The following is a 24097-nucleotide window of genomic DNA, read 5'->3' as shown; positions in this document are numbered from 1 at the left end:
CTCCCCAGATCAAACAAGTATCTGCGAACCTCTTTTCCATGTACCTGCCACGTGCCTTACTAAAAAAAATCAGGATTAACTCTGATGGAGTGAGCGGAGTCATAGCGAGAGGAGAACAATCCCCCTTCTCTCCAAATCTACACCTGAAAATCCATCCAATTTCACTTGATTAATTACTGGCATTATTCTACCTGCACACATGTCACACAACAACTCCATCTCTCTTTAGCTACGTTTGTAGACCAGCTCATATTCATCTCCAAAGACCTTTGGATAATTACCCCAATATTCCCAGTAGCTCTCTGCCACTAGACTCTTGATGGAGATTTCATAACAAAAGCTATGAGTGAAACATGGTCTGGATCCTCCTTCCCAAGGCACACTAGGAAAAGGAATCATGGAAGCTCAGGTATTACCAGGTGGACCATGAACTCGACAACATGCAGAACAAACAGATGATGCAGAAAAACAAGTCGGCTGTTGAAGGGAAAAAAAATGATATATGGGAAGCATTTTTCAAGGAATTTTCATCCTTCTGTGTGAATTATTCCAGCAATTCCACTGAAATCAGTATCAACAGAAAGGCTGATCAGCTGCTCTATTTTTTTCTTTTAATTCCTGGGGAATTCTTAATTTCAAGCTTCTTGAAACGTTGACGGCTACCCTCCTGCCAGTCATGGTAAGTCTGTTCTATTTAGTGCTGAGCAAACTTTGTCATCAGCCGAGATACGATCACACTGACTGCCATCCATCAGTTTACTGTATTAATTGCTCCAGTATACACAAAATACAACACAGATGGAAATTCACTCATCCTAATGAAGTGCTCTTTAGTTTCTACGTTCTGAATGGGTACTGGCTCCCCTGGTTGCAGCCGGAGTTACCATGATCACTGATTAACTACCTGCCAGCGGAGCACCTCGCTTCACAAGGCTAAATCCAGCTTAATAAACAGTGATTTTTTACAGAAGAAAAATGAAAGCTCCCCCTCTATCCACTTATCAAACTGCTGCATATGCATCACCAACACACACATCGAGTTTCCTCAGAACTCGACATCTGACAGATCATCAGGAAAACAGAGCTAATCTATCCGTACCCATCAACATCGTATCATAGGTGACTGCCAGATACTTAAGAAGCCATCCAAAAGAAATGTCACAACTCTTTTTCAAGACACTACAAAAGAAATGTTCCAAATAAAATAAAGCAAATGCACGTACAAGTAAATGAGCCAAAGAACTTAATAAAAAGAGATTGATTAAAATGAGGACCAGAATGTTCAAAAAGGACTGAGAGAGAGAGAGAGAGAGGTGCCAAAGGTGCATTAAATGGATTCAATGGCCACAGGTTTTAAATGCTTTTGGACTCCTCAGCAATTTTTAGCCAAAAATGATAATTCAAGTTAGAATCAAAATTCTGATGTCACTTAGGGAAAAAGAAGGTTGAAATTTCTCCTTTGCAAATGAGCACAGATCCATTTACGAAGGAGAAATATCAGTTTATAGTGATGGACAACCTTGCCTACAAAATTTTAAAGCCAAGCACTACAATATTCACAATTATTTTTAAATCCTGCCCCATGAAAATATGCCTAAATTGTTTGGTACAACGTTCTCATAGAGTGTATTACCTTGTCTGTTTGTATCTGTGTTTACAGCATCATCTGGATTGTTTTAGGTCACTTAAGTTAGGCTTCATTCCTACTCTGCCACCCAAGCAGTTCTTTCAAAAACTAATAAACTAGTACTCAACATCTTACCAATTTCTTCAAAAAATAATTTCATTAGTTATATATTTAAAAACTTTAATGAGAAGAGCAATAAACAGCAGGATAACAGTTCAATTCTGCCTTTGAGTTAATGTCAGCTTCGGCGTAATTTTCCATTGTATAAATATATATCACAAGAAGAATAAAATAAAAAAAATTTCCTAATGACGTCTTTAGACATCTCGTCTAAAATTCATGACTACATTTGTTTCATTTCAAATGCTACTTGAGAGTTTTTCAGCACACTTGGCAGATTAGATATAGCAGCAGGGACAAACTGCAGCCATCCATAGGAGAATATACCTTTATGTGGGTGCTTTGGGGATGGAACATCTATAGCTGCAAGGCAAAAAATGCCATCATAAATTTGGATGGCATTTACAAAGCCCTCTAAAAAGTCTTTGCATATGATTATAGCTGAGGTATGATATTTTTGCAAGTAAAAGACCCAGAATAGATTTATGTTTCAACTATATCTTCCTGAAGATGCATATGGATCCTAAATTGCGAGTGACACTAAAGGGAATCTTAGTGACTGAAGAGGATGGAGTAGAATTTTTTGGGTTTTATTTATTTATTTAATTTTCTTAAAAATCATTTGCTCGTTATTTGCATGTCATCAAACCATCATTGGCTACCCAGGCTATATGTAACAATGATGGGTGCTAAACGCCCCAGGCATGAGATGGAGATGGGTAAAAATGCAGATTTTCTGGACTTGTGACCTCAGTTACTGCATGGTAATGTTTTCAAATGACTTTTATGATGACAAGACTAAGTTTGGTGCTAATATTGGTTTTGAAGATTTAATCTGTGTACAGTGCCATTGAACATGTGTTTTAATTAATAAAAGAGCTGTGGTCAGGATTGAAAATAGCCCAGGTGATTTACCACGGACTGTAAAGCCACCTGATTTCTGCACAATTTGAGGTGAAGAGTTTATAGGTTATTCCAAAGGAAGAAAGAGTTGCAAACTGAATTCATGTGCATTGTACCAAGGGATTTATAATTTGGCAGGTCAAGAGTGGACTCATGGAACTGTTATGTTTTGGTATCCAGTGGTTCCTGGTGTTTTTACCCTCTGACTGCCCGTGTGTGACAGTCACGGGACTGAACTCTCCACAACACCAGAAATAATTTGTAGCTGCTGTGCTCCTTCCTGGAAACGTCCATGTCCAGTTGCACACTGGAATGGCACTGGGGACCTGCCACCAGCAGCTCCCGGACAGAGACTGAAACCACTTCCCCACAGGTGATACCAGACAGGTGAGGTCAGCCTCCCCCCCTCTGCATTCCCAGTGGCTCCAGGATTCCCTGAGGGAAGGCAGAGCACGGCACTTTGGCTTTGGCATCGTTTCCAGAGGAGCCTGGATGGCCCTGCTGCCTGCAGGTCTGCTCCTGGGAGCTGCCCAAGCCCTCTGCCACGCACTGGGCAGGTGAAAACACCCCTGGCAGAGAGGCAGAGAGCTCCCAGGGAAAATCCCCCTGCAAGTTCCATGAAAACAGGCACGGCAAGGGCAGAGGTGACACGGGAGTGCCCCCTCCAGCGCTGGCACTCCGGCAAAGTGCTTGGCATGAGCTCTGTCCTTACTAGACACCGGAGAATCCACACCAGAGGGGGCACCTGGGACATCCCCCCCAAACCAACACAAAAACTCTGTGCACCGAGAACGAGAGCATTGGCATTGTTTGAATAAGCACACCCACCATGAAGTGCTCCGCGGTGTTCGGGGTTTCTTAGATATCCTGATTTTATAAAAGAAAGTAAAAGAAGAAAAAAGAAACAAGGTGAGAGAGAACACTATCATATTTTGTAGCAAGCAGGATACTGTGTGAAATCTTGGCCCAGTGAAGTGATAAAGGGGAAGCTTTCAGTTTGCTTAAGGGAAAACTTACGAGCAAATAGTGAAATTACCAAAATACCACATTGCAGAAAATAGGTGCATTTAGGTTCAATTAAGCTGTAAAAAGGAAAATGGCACTTTAGCTTACAAAAACCAAGGGACACAGGGAGCTATCAGAAGCAACTTTACAAGATTTGTGTGTGTGAGGATGCTGCTTCACTGGACCAAGAAAGCTACAGTATGGGACAGGATTTTTCTTTTATCAGACACTTTTGCTAGATAGCTTTGTCCAACCTCAGAAACTGCTGCTCTGGCATTATGAAATAATCCTACATAACTTGATCTCATGAGCTTAGGAACACAGAAAAATAGCCATGCCAAATCAGATTACAGGGATCCACCTAGTCCAGAATCCTCTCCCTGACAGTGGGAACTAATGGACGCCTAGAAAAGAGTAAAAAACCAGGGAAAGCATACAGTGCTAATGCTCCAAAACACTCTCCCAAATGATTTGTGATTCAAGGACTTCTAGGACAAAGTTGATATCATGCTATTGAAGCTGCTCGAATCCAAATGCACAGATTTACATCCCCCCCTCCTCCCCTTTTTTTTTTTTTTTTGTTTTTTTTTTTTTGGATTTCTACCCCCATGAGATTTCTACCAGTCACACAGAAAAGGTTTCACAGTTTGGTGCTGGCAAGTCCAGCGTTCTTGCCACTAACTCAGAATGAGCTAACAGCTTTCAAAAGCCCAATGATGTTATGTGTATAAGAGCATCCAACACTTTTTCCTACGTAAAAAAAGTGACATGTGTGCTGAGGTGCTCTAAGTGTAAATACTTTGGGAGATTTGATATTTTTTAACCTTTTTTAAAAAAAAAAAAAAAAGAAAAAAAAAAGGCAAGGATCTGGCTGTAAATTGATATTAACATTTTTCAGTATATGTGTAAAACACATGTTTCAGAAGAATAGAAGAGAGAAACTGTCACTCACTGGGAAGCTTTAGAGCTATCTGGCTCCCTGGGAAACTGCATGCAACTATTCTGGTGTCCAAGGGTTTGACCAGTGAGTTTCCTCTTCCTGCAAAGAATGAATGCAGAAGTAATAGAAAGTCTGAGGGGGAAGATTTTAGCAAATGGCTAAAGATAATCCTGTTCTGCCCACTCCAGCAGGTAGGAAGCAGGTGGTGGTGGTGGAAGAAAAAGGGTGGGAGAGGAGAAACGCCTCCGTGTCCCTCCCAGGAGCTGGCACAGGGAAGGGTGCACTTGGAGACCCAAAGGCAGGCAGCTCAGCCCGGTGAAATCCCTTTGTGTGTGGTCACCCCAGTCCCAGCACTGCCACACACGGCCAGCACGTTCTGCTCTGATTCTCAGGGCCTGGCTGTGGCTCCCTTTCAGGATGGAGCACAGGGACTGGTACTCAGCACTCTGTGCTTCACTAGAAATCCCAAATTCCCACACAGGAACACTGGCTTCTTAAACATCCTGCTTAGTTTACTATTCACTGTTCAGGGGGGTTTTTAGAAAGTTTTTAATTTTAATTTTCTAATCGAATTGGTGCCTCCACATGAATTTTTTACTTCATTTATTAAAAGAATCACTAAAAGCAGGGGTTTGGAAAAAAAAAAAAGCTTATCCTTACATTTTTGATGGCATATTGACTTTGTAAGAGTCTACAGGCAGGAGTGATATATCAGGGAGTCCCTATAACTTTACTTAAAGCAAAAATTAGAAAGTGATCGGAAAGTTTTATAGGAGAGCAGAAACATAATTTTAAGCCTCTTAAAATTGCCTGAACTGTGAAATCAAGTAATGAACACTAGAAAAGGATCTGTCAGCTGGAATCAAAGCTTAGACTAGTCAGCATTTTCTTCCTAAACCTTATTATGGCAAAGATTTTTCATCTCTGCACTCTGTTCAGCCCAACAAATAAACCAACTTGACCTCCACCTGTTACCCGGTGAAGTTGGCTGTCATCTCTGACTAAACCCTTTTCTTTCCCTTCAAAGCCCTCGGCACCACTGAGAAGGTGGGAAGACACAGCTGTGCACTGACTCAAATTGATACCAGTTCATAACCAGACAGCGTTTCACAGTACAAATTACAAGCAACAGAGGAGAGGGAAAAAAAAAAAAAAGAGGATAAAAAAATGTAGTGCCAATGAATTCTGGAAGGGGGCAACATTTTTCATCCATTTAACAATGAGATTTTCATAAGAAGAAGTTCTTTTTTTTGTTTGTTTGGGGTTTTTTTTTGTTGGTTTTTTTTTTTTTTTTTGTGTGTGATATTATGGATGAGCATTTGAGGCAAGAAACATTTTGCTTATGCCACAACAATGAACCTGTGCTAGCACCACAGAGGAAGGACTGAAGAACATAATGGAAGCTATTTGTGTTGCTTTTATATTTCATAACTTGAATGCATTACACTGGTTCAAAGAGGTTCAGCTCCAATTGCACGTGGCTTTCTAGACTTAGGAACAAGTCACAGCTATATAATGCAACACCGCTAAATTAAAAAAGAATTAAATATTATGGAACACAGAACAGCAAGAAATGTGCCATGAGGAAACCCATGTAGCTGCTGCAGTCATTTCTTCAAATATATCATCGTGGCAAAACCGAGTGAGAAGCTTTCTAATACAAAGACATATCAGAAAAAAGCCATTTCATATGAAGTTGGACTTCTCTGGGTGATTAATGCTACGTTCAACAAAGGAGACAGTGTCTGTCTAATTACATTAAATACTTATCTTCTAGGGATTGGCAGGGTGTTTCTGCTCAATGTCACTTTTCATGACAATGTAATGATAGATCCGTTTACTTACCAGTGCCATTAGCAAAAATTGTACTGTTTTCTCAACTGCCCTCATATCACAAAAATATTTGATTAACATACTGCAGCTTATCTAATACTCTAAGCAACATATTCTGCATAGTTTTCTCTCTATTAAAAGAACAAGATTACAGCTTGTAAAATTTTTATTGCACTCACACAGAAATAAATGAATAATGTGTGATAGTAGTTCAAGTACCTTACTAGGTCACAGAACAGGTTTATTTGATTTAAAATATTAACTTGTACTTGAAATATTAAGATTTTGGGGGAAACAAGCAAATAAACAAAGTCAGTACTCTGAGGCACTACTTCCCATCCAGGTTTTAGTTATTATTTCCTTTTCATTTCAGCACATGTTTTGAAACTTTTAATACCTTGGGGGGGAGGGGGGGGGAAATAAAAAAGGAAAAAAAGCTTTCATTCCTTTGCTGAAAAATAGATATGGCCATCTCCCAAGTCTTTAAAATTCACCACATCGTGAACTGACTCTTTGGAGTCATGCTACTGTGCCAACATCCAGCAAACAATAACTCTCTGGAAGAATGTACCCAGCCAAGGCAGTTTATACAGTAACAAGATAATTTCATAAACTTATATTGGAGAGCGAGGCTGTGATGTAACATTCTAGCAGTATATATCAGCTACCTGATATTTACTAACAAGGTTAAACTCCTATCTGTTTGTCTCAGCACTCTTCATAATTCACTTTTTAATGGATGGACAGGAAAAGTCAGCAGTGTATGGCACAGATCATTTTTGAAATAGGACAAGACAGCTTACGGCAGTAGCTGCTCCAAAACACCCTTCCTGTTCCCACAGCATCACATCAAGCCTGGACTTTGCAACTACAGTGCTTCAAATCTGCTCATAAATCCTTTAGGGGCGTGTTTCTATTTCCAAGTAAATTGGTAAATGTGAAAAACAAAGGGTCCCGAGGAGGAGGTGTCGCCGTCAACTGGTGCCACGTACACAACATCAATTCTCAGCTGCTTGGGTTGGTACTCCTGGGCAGGAAAAGGCACGTGGGGAGCCGCCTTCCTCCCGTGAGGAGTGAGGACATCCACCCCATTTTGTGACAGCTCCTCAAGCTGCCACGAAATGGCAGCAAGGACGCACCAAAAACGACTCGTACGAGGCACAAATCCACACAGCAATGCAGGATCGACCCAAACTGCCTTGAAATCCCTTGCAAGTGACTCTTGCAGCGAGAGGATGACACCACAGCCAACTGCCACATGCGACTCTCCAAATTAATAATGGATTTAGGATATTCATTCCCTGGGCTGCGAGGGTTCGGGGTGTGTCTGCAATTATCGAGATATAAGTCTGACACACATTATCCTTCTATCAATGTCATTTCCCTTAGTAGCCAACAGATTATCAGCAGCTTTGTGATATTCCAGGTGTCAAAGAAGAATTAAAACCACAACAATTGCACAAACAAAGGGACAAAAGATGGGATACGTGTTTCTGAGCCCTGCATATCAATTTAATATGTGCAGCTGACAATGATGCAAATGTCCTCGGGAGAGAGGCAGCAAGATCCGTGCCCAAACATACACACACCACTGTCAGCAAGATGGCAGGGAACAGAAGCAGTAGGATTCCCAGCCCAGGACACATGCCTCAGCAGGCAGAGCAACCCAACGAAACAATCCTCTGGTTGGGGAGAATTTTGGAAGCACCTGATATGGAAAAGGGCCCTAAACGAGCCAGATGGTACTTTTAGCTGGCAGCAGAAAGTAGGAGACAGCCAAAAACATTACAGCATTTCCCCAAGAGGCCAGCAAATCGATTTTTAACCATTTTTTTTAAAGTGATGCTATGAATATGAAAAATAATGTTTTGATGCCTTTTTAAATCGCTAATTTTATGGATAATACACTTATGGAGGACACAACTGGAAGAGAGGAGAAAGCAATGGATTTTGACTTTCCCAGGGAGGTTGTATATTTGACATCAAGTTTCTATTCAGTCACTGCCACTATTTACTCAGAATTGAGTGTCAGTTTTTGTTCTGGGTTATCCACATAACATTAAAGAGAAAAACCCAGCAAAAGTAGAGAAATAGCACTGTAAAATCACAATAGCACAACAGTTCACAGGGCATGGGAGAAATGTGGTTTGTAAGCCTGCTTTGTCCTCTTAAAACCTTCCCCCCAGCCCAAATTAATGGGTTTCTAGATGATCATTTTATAACAGAGGACAAACAGTTTCTTTAATACTTACAAGGTACCATTTGGCGGGGGATTTGCATAAGAAATACAGCTGTTTGGGGGAATATTTTAATTTTTAAAACCTCCAAACAGCCAGAATTTGCAATTCTGCCTGGATGACAGGGGTCTTTTCAGGGATCGGTGTGATGTCAGATGTTGAGCAGTCCCTTTGACCAGGAGCAGCTCCTTGCAGAGCACCTTTAGGTTACCTGTGGTTGGGGGAATTTCACTCAAAGATGGAGAACAGAGGTGGGTTGTAGGGACTGAAAGGGTAAAGAGAGGCAGAGGAGTCATGAACCAAGTGGGAGTGAGCATCACGCTCTGTCTCAAAGCTGCTCCTCACATGTAGGATTGGCCACGCTCCGAGGAAGAGTCAGGATGATGCTTTACTTCCATTTGCTGCTATTTTGTTTAAAAGTAAAAAAGCAAGCCCTAAGACAGGGTTAAACCTGGACTACATCCAAAGTGCTTTCTCCTGTTCAGAGCAAGGTAGTGCATTAGTGTGCTGCATCATGGATAATACTCCTGGAGACAAACGTGGGCTGCTGCAATAAAACACTAAATGCGAAGAAGGATAATCCATACATTTATATTTTTCAAATCTCGTTGATTGTAAATCCTTACTTTTTTTTTTTTTTTTTTTTTTTTTTAATAAAATTATTTCCCTCCTATAAGTGGAACCCAAGACTTTGCCTCCAGCCCTTGTTGAGATAAAACAGTCCCATTTTTCTCCAGAGTGCTGCTCTTGGAGCTGTAAGTACCACCTAACTTGTCTGGCTTTTTGGGGTTCGAAGATCTGCACGCAAATCTATTGAGGCAAATGAAGACTGTGAACAAAACAGTAAAACAGCCTATAATTTTCCAGCTAAATTGAGCAAAAGGATCTCTTATGTTATGCTTTTTGGTGTATATCACACTAAAAATAGCAGCGAGCACTGATGTAAGGGAAGAGCAGAAAGGATGATGTCAGTAGGGCTGGGCTGGAGTGGTGAGGACAAGCAGAGGTGGAGGATGTTGTGGATCTCCTGCTCTTCCCTGAGCAAGATGGAACCAGACCAGAGCTGTAGCCATGCTAGATGCTAGGATTTAAGTTTCTTTGGAGCTGGAAATGGAAAGAGAACTTAAAACATCATCCCTTCTTTAGGCTCTCTGGGGGGTCAACTGCATTCACACTGTGAGCTCTGGGGTGGAAGTCACAGAAAACCCACTCTGGGTGAACAGCACAGCTTGCTGTCACAGCACACAGACATTTCTGCAGGAATAAGATGGCTCTGCAGCCACTGAGCCAAATTGTTACCCGAGCTGAGAGGCTGCGAGATGGATTTCTGTGCTTCCCTGTGCTCGCTGACTGCTGCGGTCAAAGTGTTGGGGCAGCACTTAACTTGAAGGAAAGTAAAGAAAGTAACTGGGGAATGATTTATTCACTACTTCTGGCAGTGAAAAAGAAAACCACTAAGAAGCATCCAGCAAAATGATCAGGCAACGGACAAAAGAAGTGGTTCTTCCTCATGCAGCACTGAGTAAAACTGGAACTTTCTGCCACGGGATGTTGTGGAGGCCAAAATAAAGAATGGGTTAAAAGCACATCTCTGAAAGGAAAGCTCACTGAAGGCAGTCAATCACAAAGATGTGAACAAAACCTCTGGCTCGTGAGACCAAGCTGTTTGCTGCCAAAATCCATGAGGCTGTACTCTGAAAAGCATCACTGGATGCCTCTCCTACTGTTATCTTTCCCTAAGTGTCCACCACCAGCTCCTGTCAGAGACAGCAAACTGCCTGTCTAGGTGAGCCTTTGGTCTAGCTGAGAAGAGCCATTTGTTCCTCTCTGTGGGCAGATTTTTGTAGGCTGGAATGTGTTGTACCTGGCAGTTGAGGAGCAGGAAAATTGCAGTAGGCATCCAGCACAATGAAATTAAGGAGAACTGCTCCTCACCTGGTGCAGAAGCAGGAGCATATCTAAAGTCAGTGTGGCAGAAGGTGTGGGAAAGAGAATGGAAAAAAAGAGATGAGATTTGGTCTTCTTCCTGCACCTGGTCCTGTACAGGTCTTCTTGGTCCAGACCTTCCTGGTCTTCTGGAAGTGTCCAAGGTCAGGCTGGATGGGGCTTGGAGCAGCCTGGGAGAGCAGAAGGTGTCCCTGCCCAAGGGACAAGGTCCCTTCCAACCCAAAGCATTCCATGATCCTATAATTCCTCCAGTCTCCTAACACCTCTCCTTGCACCTTTTATCTTTGGGTGAAAATGTTTCCTTTAAAATAAAGCCTGTTTTCTCCTCTAAAGCCAAGATCAAACATGTGCAGGGAGTACAGTAGCTGCACTGTGTGCTAGGCACTGGAGTGATGGTTGTACTGGGAATGTTAATAAACAGTGCCCAGAGCAGAACTTCTGCATAAAAAAAGGGTGTATGTTACATCTCTCCCCCTCTCCCCTGTCTCATGCAATATTTACACAGCTGTGCTTTGTAAAAAGTGTGTGTGGGGGGTTTATTATTATTTTTTGTAACTTATTTACCTAAGATAGCCCAGCATCTGTTTTGTGGTGAGCTTCTTTCACAAAGTTTCACAGTTGCCTTGACTGATGCAAAAGGAGGTCACGCTCCTTACTCAGTGATCTTAAAACCATTTGTTTCAAACACTTAGCCCTTCTATTTGGCTAATTTTGTTCTGTTCTGTGTTTTTGGTTTGTCCTCTGCTTGGAAATGTGCATCCCTGGGGGAGCCTATCTGGCTAGGTGAGTATTTTAGTTATCTGTTTTATAAAATGCAGAAGTGCACAGGAATTTGCAATAATATGCATCATTTACTGGCTCTCAATATGTACTGTATATTGGCTCTGAAGATTACTAATATTTTCCAGCTGCTTTCAAAAAAAAAAAAAAAAAAAAAAAAGAAAGAGTTCAATGGAATCTTTGCAGTGGGTCCTTTCCCATGACTGCCTACACAGGTGATGAAGACTTTCCTGTGTCCTGAAGAATTAATAAGCCTGAACATTTCTATACCAGCAACATACCACAGGAGATAAAATATTGCTTCTGCTTCCCAAACACATTAGAAAAAGCAAGTCTGCTGATCTCAACTGCTAAGACAGCACATGAAAGGAATGTAGTCCATTTCCCAACCAAGATCTAATCTATAGGAGAGTTTATAGATCCAAGTCAACATCCTGAATTGGTCCCAGAAGCAAACAAGACTAGTTCAATTTTTGGAAGACTACTTTTAATGTGTTTAATGCCATTTTGCAACTAAACAGCCCCATGCTGCACTATCAGATGATCTTCAAGGATCTCTGGGTCAGAGGAGACCTGTCTGGAGCTCACAAAGATTCAGGCTTGAATTCAGGTTTGACAGACCCCAAAATCAGCAAGGAATGCACAGACACAGTCATCCAGAAGAGCTTCTGTCTTTCAGAGCTCACCTGTGGAAATTGTCTGCTTCTGTCTCAGTGCCAAGGAAGGTGGGAGTTTTCACTTGGTGTTAAAAGTGAAGCCCAAGACACACCACTGCCTTTGCTTTAAGTTACATTTTGTGGGCTGTTGTGGGCAGAGGCTGAGGACTCCCCATCTCTGCAAGTGTCCAAGGTTAGGCTGGATGGGGCTCTGAGCAACCTGGGATGGTGGAAGTTGTCCCTGCCTGGGGCATCCCTCCCTGGATGGGCTTTGGGATCCCTTCCAAACCAAACCATGCTGGGATTCTTTGATTCTCTGATCAACAATGGGTGGCAACAAAATGTTGTTGGGCCACCAACATTGTCTGAGGAAGGTCAGGCCCATGGATGACCAACACAGCACTGCCATGCCAGGAATCCCGTTCTCATTGGGAAGCATTGCTCCAGCCTTTGTCAGGGAATAGTTTTCTGTGCAGGAAATCCTTCCTGTATGTCTGAAAAAGGATGCAGGTGATGTGAATTGTCTCTGGTGACAGAAATACCTCAGGTGACCTTACACTGTGCCAGTGCACAAAAGATCTGCTATCTGCTTTTCTCTCGGCCACTGAGGTCAGTGAAAGCAGCACGTAGGGGTGATGTTAGCACCAGGCCAGTCAAAAACAGCTTTAATTTGATAACTACAGGAGAATTCTTTCTGCATTTTCAACTCAGAACTCCTACGGCTCCACCTCCATTTTTAAATGATGCATTTCCTGACATCTGGAACTAGATGCAAGGAGCGAAGCCACAACACTGACCGACCGCCCGACTTCTCCGGGTCCGTGCTGAAGGGATGTTTTCCTCAGGGGATTACAGCAAAGCTGAGGCATGTGCTTCAACACTTGCATGGGATTACTAATTTTATTAAAAATGGAAAGTACACTTTAGGCTGAATCCCATGGCCAAGTTCTTTTGTGTTGTCCAGCGTCTGGAAAAAAAAATAAAAGGAGCCTGGGAGGGATGTGAAAACATCTAGAACTTTTCAATCTGAACTGACTTCGGTGAGCAACTCTTGCCCTACCTCCAACTTCCTTCCATGGTTTTGAGGCAGCACTGCCAGCAGCATGGCATGTTGTCACAGGTCTCATGCTACCACGTGAATTGCCAAAGACAAGCTGAGCTATTGATCCAGTGGTAATTTGCTGTCAAAATGACTCTGTCTGTGATGGCAAATGAGCAATGTTAATCACTCGACTTGACGAATGCCACTGTGAAAGACTGACAACGCTCAAAGCACCACCACGGACCTGCTGCGTTTTTCCTGGCTCCATTAAGTTCCTGGTCTTCACTGGCCTTGACCAATTAGAGTTTAACTTATCCATTAAGGTGCAGTTCTGGGAAAGTTCTGTTTAAAATAAACAACAACTTATATTGGTGAGTAACTCATCAGCTATGCAGCAGCCTGATTCTGATTGCCTGGCAGAGAAACACACACATTTTGTGCAGTATCTGATAAAAGATCTATAATGTGCTAACACAAACCTATCATGTAGCACCTGTGACTAACAGATTGTGATATCAAAGTCTTGATGCCTAAGTGCTCCTGAAAATGCATTAAACTTTTAGCGGCAGGAACTGTAGACTGCCAGTGACAAGGAGCTGATATGGTATTTCAGTAAAAGTTGATAAGTGTTATTGCTCTTAGAAGAAAAGAAAAATCTTACGTTCTTGAAAACCACTGGGCAGCTTGTGTTTTGATGGGATACTGTAATGCAGAGAGCAGGATACAGCAACACATGGACTCTAGGAAAAAAAATACATTTAAGGAAAGCTCTGCATCCTGCAGCTGCTGGAGCTCCTTGAAGTGTGTTCCCATCATACATTTCACTTCAAGCATCTACCTGTTCACTTGGAGTCAGCTTTTCAGGTGTCTGCCTGCATGTGGGGCCTTGTTGAATTCCATGTTAAGGAACAAAGTTGGTCCTGAACGTGAGGAACAACTTCTTTCCTGAGCAGGTTGCCCAGAGAGGGTGTGGAGTCTCCCTCACTGGAAATACTCAAGACTGTGCCCTGTGCTCTGGGATGACCCTGCTTGAGCAGGGAGGTGGGACCAGATGACCCCACTGTGGTCCCTTCCAGCCTGAACCATTCTGTGTGAAATGTTCCCACTGTCTTTAGATATTAAGTTCAATGGAGGAAAAAATGGCAGCGGTGCCTGCTGGGAGACGTGCTGAGGTGTGTAATGAAGCTGCTGCACGAGGCAGGTACAGGCAGAACAGCTCTGGGACTGCCTGACCCCACACACTGAGAACCAGAGGGCAATTCAAAGTCACATCTGGGAAATACTGAGTAAACACAATTGGCAGAGATCCTGGATGTAAGACCTCCTCTGGTCTAAGGAAAAGTGATGTTACCTAGGCTTTGTCCTTCTTCTGTAGGCCTATGAGTATCCAAAAAGTTCAGCTCAAGGAAATTAATTAAGATCATGAAATTCCTGTGTCTAGATATGACCCAGTGAAAACTGCCCACTGCAGCAAGTCACTGAAAAGTAGTGCCAGAGAATTATTTGACATTGAATACTCCAGGTCTGAAGTTGAATGTTTTCCCAGTGAAAAGGGATTCTTTTTCTATTCCTTATTTTGTATAATACATGGTTCTCGTGTTTTTCATCTTATTTTTCTGCAGTCAGTCCCTTGAATCTTTGGCAGTAATGCAGCACAATCATTGAAAACTTCTCTGGGCTCTGAGTTAGTGCACGATGTCAAGGCCTTTGATGAGCCCACAGACCTTTGCCTGAGGACAGATCAGACACACTGTGCATCACTGATGCTGGGACACACCACACATAAAATTTTATCTTCCAGGCAGTGCCAGGCAACAACTGTGCTTAGGGAATAAAGAAAACTATCTAGGATCTCCCTTATAGCACTTTCTCTCGAATTTCCAAGATGTAATTCTGAACAGACATTGAAAACAAACTCTTGTGGTCATCTGAACTATGCCTGAATGAGCTTTTCTGATGCATATGGCATAAATAAAAGTTTCTCAGTAAACATGAAGAAGTTTTCTTGCATGCTGAGGAGAAAGCCCATGCCAGATTTAAGAAAAGCATTATTGAAACAAGTTCTGCCCTGGTTGCCTGCATGTGGTTGTTCCATAACCAGCCATGGGGAGAGGCACGGCACCATTAAGTTAGGGGTCACTGACACTGCAAGGGAAATACTCCAAAATAAGCTCTCAGCTCCTCAGTTGAACAGAAATTCCTCAGAAACTGTTTTCAAACAGTCCCATAGATGGTGGCATGAGAACAAGCAGTAGTAGCCCGGGTGGTTTAGTGAGCAATCATGAGGCTGACTTTAAAAGCATCACCACCACCACAGATGAGTGCAGCAGTCTAATGGGGAGCTCTCCAGCTTTCTGCAGGTTCATGTGAAATTACCAACCTCACAAGCCCCTAAAACTGTGGCTATGTCTATCATAAGGTATTACTAATTCCTTAAGGTTTCTGCACTGAAAGTCTTGTTTGTTTCCTGGGGTTTTCAAGGTGAAGACACACAAAGGCCCAGCACAGCATAATGGGAGCAGAACATCCAGGGGGGAGCTGGGGCAAGGGGATGACCATACATGAACAGCCACACCAGTCTCTCAGTGCAAAAAGGACCACAGAGCTCCAGCCATTTTGCAAACCAAGTTGGTCAAGGCCACAATCAAAGCAGAGCTGTTTGTCTCTTCAGATACCTCAAGAAGTGCAAGGAGTGCAAACATGTACCTTTCCTGGGATTACTGTCCTCTAGGGGCTAAACTATCATGTGGAAATACAAGTAGAAGATCTAAGAATAAAGCAGAAGATCTAAGTAAAGAAACAAGTAGAATACCTAAGTAAAGAATCCAACAGGATACTCTGAATTTGCATCTTAAACATTTCTTTCCACGCCACGCTGTAGAAACACAATGGAAGCAGACTGGGCAAACACCATCCATATGTTCCACAAAATGACTGAGGGAGCACAATGTGATCATTACTCCTGGACTGGATCAAGAGAATGCATTAAAAAAAAATGCATAAGAGGAATACAGATATACATTAACTCAATGTTTGCTTATTATGGAATTAAAGAACGTATACCTGTAATTATGGCTTACCCCCATTACAAGCAGAGCTGCCACAGAACTGAACACAGGCCAGCTTTGTGCAGGAGTTCAAAGCCAGTGTGATGTTGCCTTATTTTCGTACTAACATCATCTTTATCCTCTCTTGCCCTTCTTCTCAGTTAACAAGAGTTATGTACTGAAAGTGCTGAGATAAAGTAATGGTAAGGAGGATACCGCAAAAGGTATTTGAAAAGCAGAAGTAATTTACTACATGTCTGCTTTGTTTTACTTCCTAAGCCTTCCTGTTGTGAAAGGAAATTCATCTTTTCTGGCAGACTCCAGCCTTTTTAGGTCGGAGAGCTCCCCAAGAGCTTTCGAGTGCAGGTAAATGGATGTGAGACTCAAGGAGTACAGCACAAGGAACATGGGATTAATGCTGGGGTTTGCTTTGGCTGTCACACCTGACGTACAAGGAGAGTTCTGCACCCTTGGTCGCAGGAAATATCTGTAAAATAAACAAAGCTGAGTCCTTTGCTCATCACTGCCAGCCCGACGTGCCACGAGTGGAGAGGTCGTGCTGCTGGCGGGTGAAGAGCGAAGGACCTACACCCAGGTGGGTGAAGCATGGAGGATCTACACCCAGCAAAGTCTCCACATGAGACAGACATCAGGGTGCCTCAGCAGAGCAAGTGAAAGCTCAGAGGAAGGGCTGTGGATGGACAGTAGGTGCAGCCTGGATCCTGCACACAGGAGTAGGCACGGGGGAAGCATCCACTGCCTAATCTAAATAGCACACAGAGTGGTTTTGTCCTCTTCTGTTCTCCGGCCAGTTTGCACATATGTTCTGAGCATACAGCCTGCCCTCCAAAGACCACTTACAGGGGCAGTCACAGGGAAGCAAAGCAGGAAGAAAAGTATCCAAAAAGGGAATTTGTTCAAGAGAAAAAAAATGGAGACAGATGTAGAGCGACAAGTCACGGTTGGCGGTAAATAACCCTCTGCCTGGAGTGCTCTCTTTCTCTAAGAGGAGTTCACATATTCCATTTCATATTTCCTTTCTAGGAAGTCAAATCTTTCTTTTCCTGGCATTTGTTCTTTTTCCCTTCTGTATGGTCCAAAGCTTGTCTTCTCATTTTCCCTTTCTCTTCTACGTTTCGCTCTCTTTGAAGTGCATTTCTTCCACCTCCCTCTCACACAGCCCTGATTTCCCTGCACTGTCCCAGGCCACACCTTTCACTACCACCCTCTCCCAGTGCCTGTGCCATGAGCACGTGTGTGCTTCACACCTGCTCCAGTGTTTGAGTCTCCCCTCTTTCTCATGTGCACACCTCAAAATTAAGCAGATGCGGCACACAGAGATGGAATATTCATCCTCTCACTCCCATAAACCTGTCAAGGCATATAGGCCAAGAAGCTATCTCTGCATAAATCTAAATCTCCTGTGAGGAAGCAATCTACTCAAAGGCAATAAAGGCAAAGGATGTATTATTATCTTTGGTGTGGATCCTACTGGGCTGGGAGGTTGGCTGCTGGCTCCTCTCTGAACTTTCCTTCCCAGCCAGAGCAGCCATCCCACAGACAAGTCTAAGCTTCCTTTCCTTGGTCTGATTTCCTCCTCCTGTTGTTTGGCCAGTAACCCAAAGGACAGGGTTTAATTATGGAGTTTGGAAACCTGGCTTGCACTACTCTGCCAGCACGGGATAAAACCTCAGCCTGTCTTCTGAAACAGCACCATTCTGCACTGCTGATACCTGTGTTATCCCACACAGCACAAAATGAGCTGCAGGGAAGAAATGCCAAGTTAAACAAAAAGATGGGTTTAGTCTTTAAACTTCTACTGCAAATTTCACCGAGAAGAAAACAAAACACCGAAGCTCAGAGATTACTGTATGCTAAAAACTGTGCCACCATTTTGATTGTAGATTAAATAAATGGCAAGGCCTTTCCCTGGAAATAAAGACATCGGAAAGGATGGATCTGAAACTGGTCCAGGCTCCAAAGCTCCCTCTCAGAGAGGAATGCTGTGGAAAGTCCCCAGCTAAAATGGGATGTTAGCATCACTTGTACAGCTTTCAGGTGACCAAATTATTTTCTAAGGCAGATGCCCCACTATAGGCTCCTCAAACATTTTACACTTGTGGAGGTGAAACCCCCACATTGAACACAAAAGTGTCACACCCAGGGGTGATGTCTGTGCACAGACCAGAGCAGGACGTGTCCCTTGGGGGAGCACCTTGGGCCAGTGACACAGCACTGCTGCCCTGGCGGGGAAGGACACTCAGCACTGTTTTGTCCTTCACCACTGATGAGCTGTGGCTCTTCAGGTAATCCCTCTGTCAGCCGTGCTCTTGCAGTGACCCTGTTTTACAGAGAAGCCGAGGCAATGAATTCAGAGGACAGGCTGCTGGAAAGCCACGGCAGAAGCACTGGGGTGGGGCTGCGTGGATATAGCACAAGGATGGCTTGGAAGTGCATCCCACGTGGGCAGGATAAAGCAAGCTCTTTTTCTTCACAGCTGTGACAGTGATAGATGGCTTGGTGAATCTGAGCTATATCTAGTTGGTACCTGGCTACAGTCCCTGATGCTGCAAGGTGATTTTCTGCCATTTTACAGGCAAGACTAAGCAGAATCTGGGATTTTTCTATAATAAGTGAGGAAGGTCATGAGGAAGGAAGAACCTTCTCTTGTCTGGCTTGTTCTTGGCTTTCTGAGCACCTCAGGAAGTTTGACATAGGCAGCTGTGCTTCCTCATGATGGGCACCCAGTGGTGCCAAGAGCAGCAGAGGTGCTTTAGAGGTGGTAAGGCTTTGGGTACTTCCCTTGCCCAGCTCAGCAGCTCAGTGCCACCATCAAGCCAGGGCTTGGATGAGCCAGAGGTAATGACCACATGCGGGGAAAACCACCAGAAGCGACAGCAGAATTAATAGCCAACCTCTGGCTGCTGCACAAATGGAGAACATTTGTCATTAACAACGAGTACCCCAAACGTTGGGGGGAGCTGTCCCCCAGCCTGGCAGTGATGCAGAAGCAGTGACCCCATCAGTTTTCAGCCATCTGTGTCTGCAGAGCAGGCTGGGATCTCTCCCTTTAAGCCGAGCTTTTGTCCGCGTTTCTGCCGCTTCGTGAGCAGAGGTTTAGCACAAGGTGAAGCTCTGCCTTACATCATCTGGAGCCTGGAGCTGATGGAGGGGACAGCCCCTGGTGCCTGGGAGCAGGACACCTCAGAGCAAACACCAGAGCCCTGGGGACGGCGGTGGCAAGGCAGTCACGGGGAGCCTGGCACTTGTCTGCCTGCAGGTCCACCCTCTCCTCCTGCCAAAGTGCCACATCTGCAGTCAATAAGGGCCCACAAGCTGGCTCCTCCTCATTAGAGGAGAGAGGGCAGCTGGCAGGGGATCCTCCAAGGGCTCCCAGGCACAGGAATCAGTCTCCTCCCAGTCTGGAATAGCCCAAATTTGGTGACTTTCTGGGCATGCTGTAAAGGACAGCTGTTTGACAGGGTCTCCAGAGAAAGCTGTGGGTATGTTTCCTACATGATGAAGGATATAGGTGGCTGGCCAAGTGCCCACAGAACTGATTTTAATGCTGTGCAGGTCGAATTTACTTTTCTGTGCTGTATAGTTCATTATACACAGTGCCCTGGACAAGCATGTGTTTTTCCCAAACAAACCAAACCCATACTATTTTAAATCCAGACGAACAAGTAAGACAGAAAATACATATTACAAAAGATCCTTTGCACTTCTAGAGGACCTCGTCAAACCCTGGGAGGCACTGCTTGCCTTCCTCCAACAAATAAGACTTCTGTTATTTTTATTGGCAATAAATACTTGATAATTTAGCTGTAAGCAACACTGAGGCATTAACTTCACCTATGCACATAGCACTGACCCAGAAAAATATTTCCAACAGTATTAAGCACCCAGATGATCTCAGGATAAGTGATCAATGGACAGTTAAGTATGTAACATAACATAATCCAAAAAAATGATCAACAGGAAAGATCACACACAAAAATTAACTGAGAATAGGCTAAAGAGCTTCTTCAACATTCTGAAGTGTAACAGCCAGTGATATCTATTTTGATATGAAGCCTCCAATCACACTTCACAGCATTACAGATTAATAAAACAACTCCTTCTGTAAGTCTCTTAAAAGTCATTACTAAGTGATCTCAAGTGTTGTATCATGCTTGAAAAGTCCTTCTACCTTATATAAGTTTAGGGATATTTATTTAAGCAGCATAACTGATGGAGCACAGCCCAGACAGGTACTGCTTTTTGCTAGAAAAAGCTATCCCAGAACTGAATCTGGACAATTTGACAGAAAAAGACCGCCTATCTTCTGCTGCATTATTTAAATACTTCAGATATTTGGCCAAAACACAGAAGTGACACACTACAGAAACATTCACAGCTGCAGGAGCAATAAAACCACTGCCATATTTTCATGAGGCCGTTTCTCGGAAGTGACGAGACGTCTAGAACTGGTCACCTCTCTAACACAGCAATTCTGATACCGAAACAGAGCAAGTGGAGATGATGTTCTGGGGCTCTGGGAGCCACGGCTTACCTGGCTCCACTTCATGCCATCCGCTGGACTGGCTGCCACTGCCCGGAGAGCGCCCTTGGCTTGTGTAGAACGGCTCCTCACCAGGGCTGTCCATCTCATCCTCCACAGACTTGAGACGCTTTGTGGAGCTGAGAATGCAAAAAAAAAAAACACATAATGAAGGCATGGAAGAGGAACCAAGGCACTGCTGTTGGGACATTCTTGAGAATAAGTCAAGGTGGAACAGATTCAGGGCGCTTTGGTGAGATACAAAACAACATTTCACAGGTCAAACCCCTAAACAAGCACCAGTTTGGCCAGAAGTTAGTCTGACATTTAGGCTTTCACAGATTCAGAGTAGGACATTTTTCAAAGCACGCAGAGGTCAATAAAAAGGCAAGAATTTCATCTGCATTGCATGGTTCTTGCAGTTTGAATGAATATGGTGATGACACACGAGACTTATTTTCACTGCCAGATTTTTTCATGGCTAATTCTGAAAGCAAATTGTTTATCAGTTCAAACTTTTATTTTCAATCTTTTCAATTAGCCCAGTCCCATAAGAAGGAACATAGGCAAGTGAATGATGGAAGAATCCATTCTTGGTTCAAATGTTCACGTTATCCTACAATAAGAAGCATTTGACTCTGCGGCTGTGCCAGCAAGCATAGAAAGACCCCAATGGGTATCTCTGGCCAGTGTCAGCATTAAAGAATCCCCCTGTGATACATTACACCTCCCTCACCAGAGGCTCAGGACACAGAAGAGCCCTTTGAGTGGTCTCTGGTGGCTGCTGGCTCCAGCAGTTCTGCAGGGAGAGGATCCCAGAGCCAAAGACACTCAGCTTGGCTCTGTGCTCCATAATGAGTTGCACAGATTGTGTGGGGACCTTACTGAGAATTTCTCTTCTAAGTACTTTTCCAAGGCTGGGCCAACTCACTTTTTTTTTTTTTTTTCTCCCCCAAATCTGTATTCTATTAAGACTTAAGGCATTCAAGAACAGGCTCCTCTGTGAAGGGGGAACACATTTAACAGACATAAAATCTTCCACTCTTGGTTTACAGCTTGCAGCCTCCCCACCCGAAGCTCTGCACAGGTAGGAGCTGGCGGGTGTGCAAAACCAGTTGGTGAGAAACAGGAAGAATAAGTCTTATGGCATGTGTGGAATGCAGGTTTGGCCATTCCTTAATTTAGAGAATTGTTATGTGTCAATAGGGGAAATTGTGTGCATACAATATAATTACCGCCTGATAATTCTGCTGAGTCTGTGTATTTAAAGAATTTTTTTTTTTTTCTGACTGGGAACAGCCTAATGAGAGGAAAACAAACATATTACCAAGTTATTAACTACCCATGCTGTTTATAATTAGCTCCTTATCAGTGGTAGCTATTTGCAGAAGAATAGAAGAGCAACAACTGAGCTCTTAAGTAACATTAATAACCTCACTTTTGCTTCTGGAGTCACCAGGAAATTCTACCTGAGAATGGTGCTAATGATGAGTGCTGTAGGCTACACAGTTTACAGGCAAGGAAGAAACAGCACAAAGTTTTTAATTGATGTGTAATGGGAATTGTAGTCACTGAGCTTCATAACGTGCACACTAAGTGCAAGACAGAATGTTCTTCCAATCACTGCAAACTGTAAGAAGTTACTGCTAAGAGCCTCTCGTTAAAGATTATTATTTTTAAAATAAAAATAACAGCTATATTCAAATGACAGAGATTTTTCACACGTGCACTTGCTCACTGCAAAGCTGGTGGCACTGCAGGCTGAGATAAAAATGTAAAAGAGCGTTAGGCAGGAGTTAGACTTTCTTGTCGTGTCTTTAAAATAAGTGATCTATTTTGGCTGTGAGGGAAAAAAATCAATCTGGTTCCTTAATAGTGTTCAAGACTACTCGAGTGACTGAGCTTGTTTATAAATCTAATCTCATGGATGATTAAAGTGAAAGGTAAAAAATAAAAAATATCCTTGTTTGATACTTGGCATCTAAGTTGAAATCAAAAATCAGATGGGGCAGTCATCTGCATTAGCAATTTGGTTTTCCAAAGGCTGAGTCACAAGCTTCTAAATGCTTTATGAAAACTAAATGCTTTGTAGACCAAGATCCTAGAACAGTCTTAGTCTCACAGGCAACACTTTTTACAATAAAGAATACATGTAAGTCTATCTTAAGACTTTCCTTGCATCTTATTATGCTCCAAGTTCTCTTCTGCCACAAGCTGAAACTCAACAATTCCAGTGGAACTTCTCCTGATACACCCAGATACAACCAGGAGCTACACAAGTCCACACAGCAGTTTTTCTTAAAGGCTTGTACACACAAAAAGAACTTTATTGCAATCCAGCTGAACATTCAGCTCTGTGAATCTGAAACAGCTCCACATCATGAGGCCCCCAAACAGCTTGTCAGAGAATTTAATGGTTACTTCCCCAGATGAGTAATGATGCTGGCCTGGGTTTCCAAGGAACCTGGTAGTAGGCAGAGATTAAATTACCTGGTAGAGGATGTGCTAGGTAAAGACCTCCTCATTGCTCCTGGGCTCATGCTGTAGTACGAAGAACTTTCCAAATCTGAGAGGGAGAAATTAGGGCCTGTTCCTGCAGCTATCGGTGCTGGGGAAACAAAAGAGATTGCAGTCAGTAAGTCATGTGAATATGGCATGAATTGCACTTCAAAATCACTTTCTTCTTCCTCATGGGTGTGTTTAGTTTCACGATGGGAACAGGTGGGATGTGGAAATTAGGAAATGCTAATGGTACCTGGCATTGCAATCAAGAAGATGGAAATTTTATCAAGAATACAATGTTCCGTGACATAGAATCTCTCTTACATTCCTCCAAAGATATTATTATTATTTTTTAAAATTAAACAATCATGGCATGACTTTCTCTAAGCACTGCTTTTCTATTAATGTAATTCTAACATTTAATGAAACTTGGTGCTTTTAGGACCATGTTGTCTCTATTGGCATGGTTACAGATAGGCTGCATCATCCCTGTAGAGTGCTTGGCAGGATCTATAAGCAGCACAGGCAGGGAAGTACACACCTCAGAACCTCTGGGGTACGTGTGATATACAGCCACAAGCACAGAGGTTAAAAAAGCAGATGAGAAACTTGAATTCTTTTCTGCCTAAGAGCATCTGAGCTTTCCTCTGGCCTCTCCTCCAGCTAAATCAGAGCTAGAGACACATGGCTCCCCAAAAGTTGTATCTAGCAGTGACCTTCCACTCTTCACCTCATCACCCTATCCAGTACTGAAATTTTTATTGCAGGGGATATGAATCCCTGCAATTTCCCTGCCCTGGATCTTTGGTTTCACATTAAACGTCACGGATTCCTACACACCCTGAAATTTGCAGGCACAAGCCATGAACTCCATGTGCTGCACTCTTCTGGGAGCAGACAAGGAACAGAGCAGCT

The 24097-nt window shown here is 43.2% G+C and overlaps 1 protein-coding gene across 10 annotated transcripts in view; it reads right to left on the bottom strand.

Annotated features, from left to right (window-relative positions):
- NFIA (nuclear factor I A) overlaps positions 1-24097 on the bottom strand; it is a 250101-nt gene that overhangs the window by 57912 nt on the left and 168092 nt on the right. For 5 of the 10 annotated variants that reach the window (XM_053985785.1, XM_053985778.1, XM_053985780.1 and 2 more), the window contains exons 5-6: positions 23171-23288; positions 20693-20820 (exon numbers count right to left, since the gene is read on the bottom strand). In XM_053985785.1, coding sequence (XP_053841760.1) covers positions 20693-20820; positions 23171-23288 — 246 coding nt within the window. Of the gene's footprint in view, positions 1-3478; positions 3518-4607; positions 4695-20692; positions 20821-23170; positions 23289-24097 lie in introns of all 10 variants that reach the window. The other 5 variants (XM_053985784.1, XM_053985776.1, XM_053985777.1 and 2 more) reach the window with 2 other exon arrangements.

Source organism: Vidua macroura, chromosome 9 (genome assembly GCF_024509145.1).
Source record: "Vidua macroura isolate BioBank_ID:100142 chromosome 9, ASM2450914v1, whole genome shotgun sequence".
Lineage (NCBI taxonomy): Eukaryota > Metazoa > Chordata > Aves > Passeriformes > Viduidae > Vidua > Vidua macroura.
This window is presented reverse-complemented; position numbering and strand designations above follow the sequence as displayed.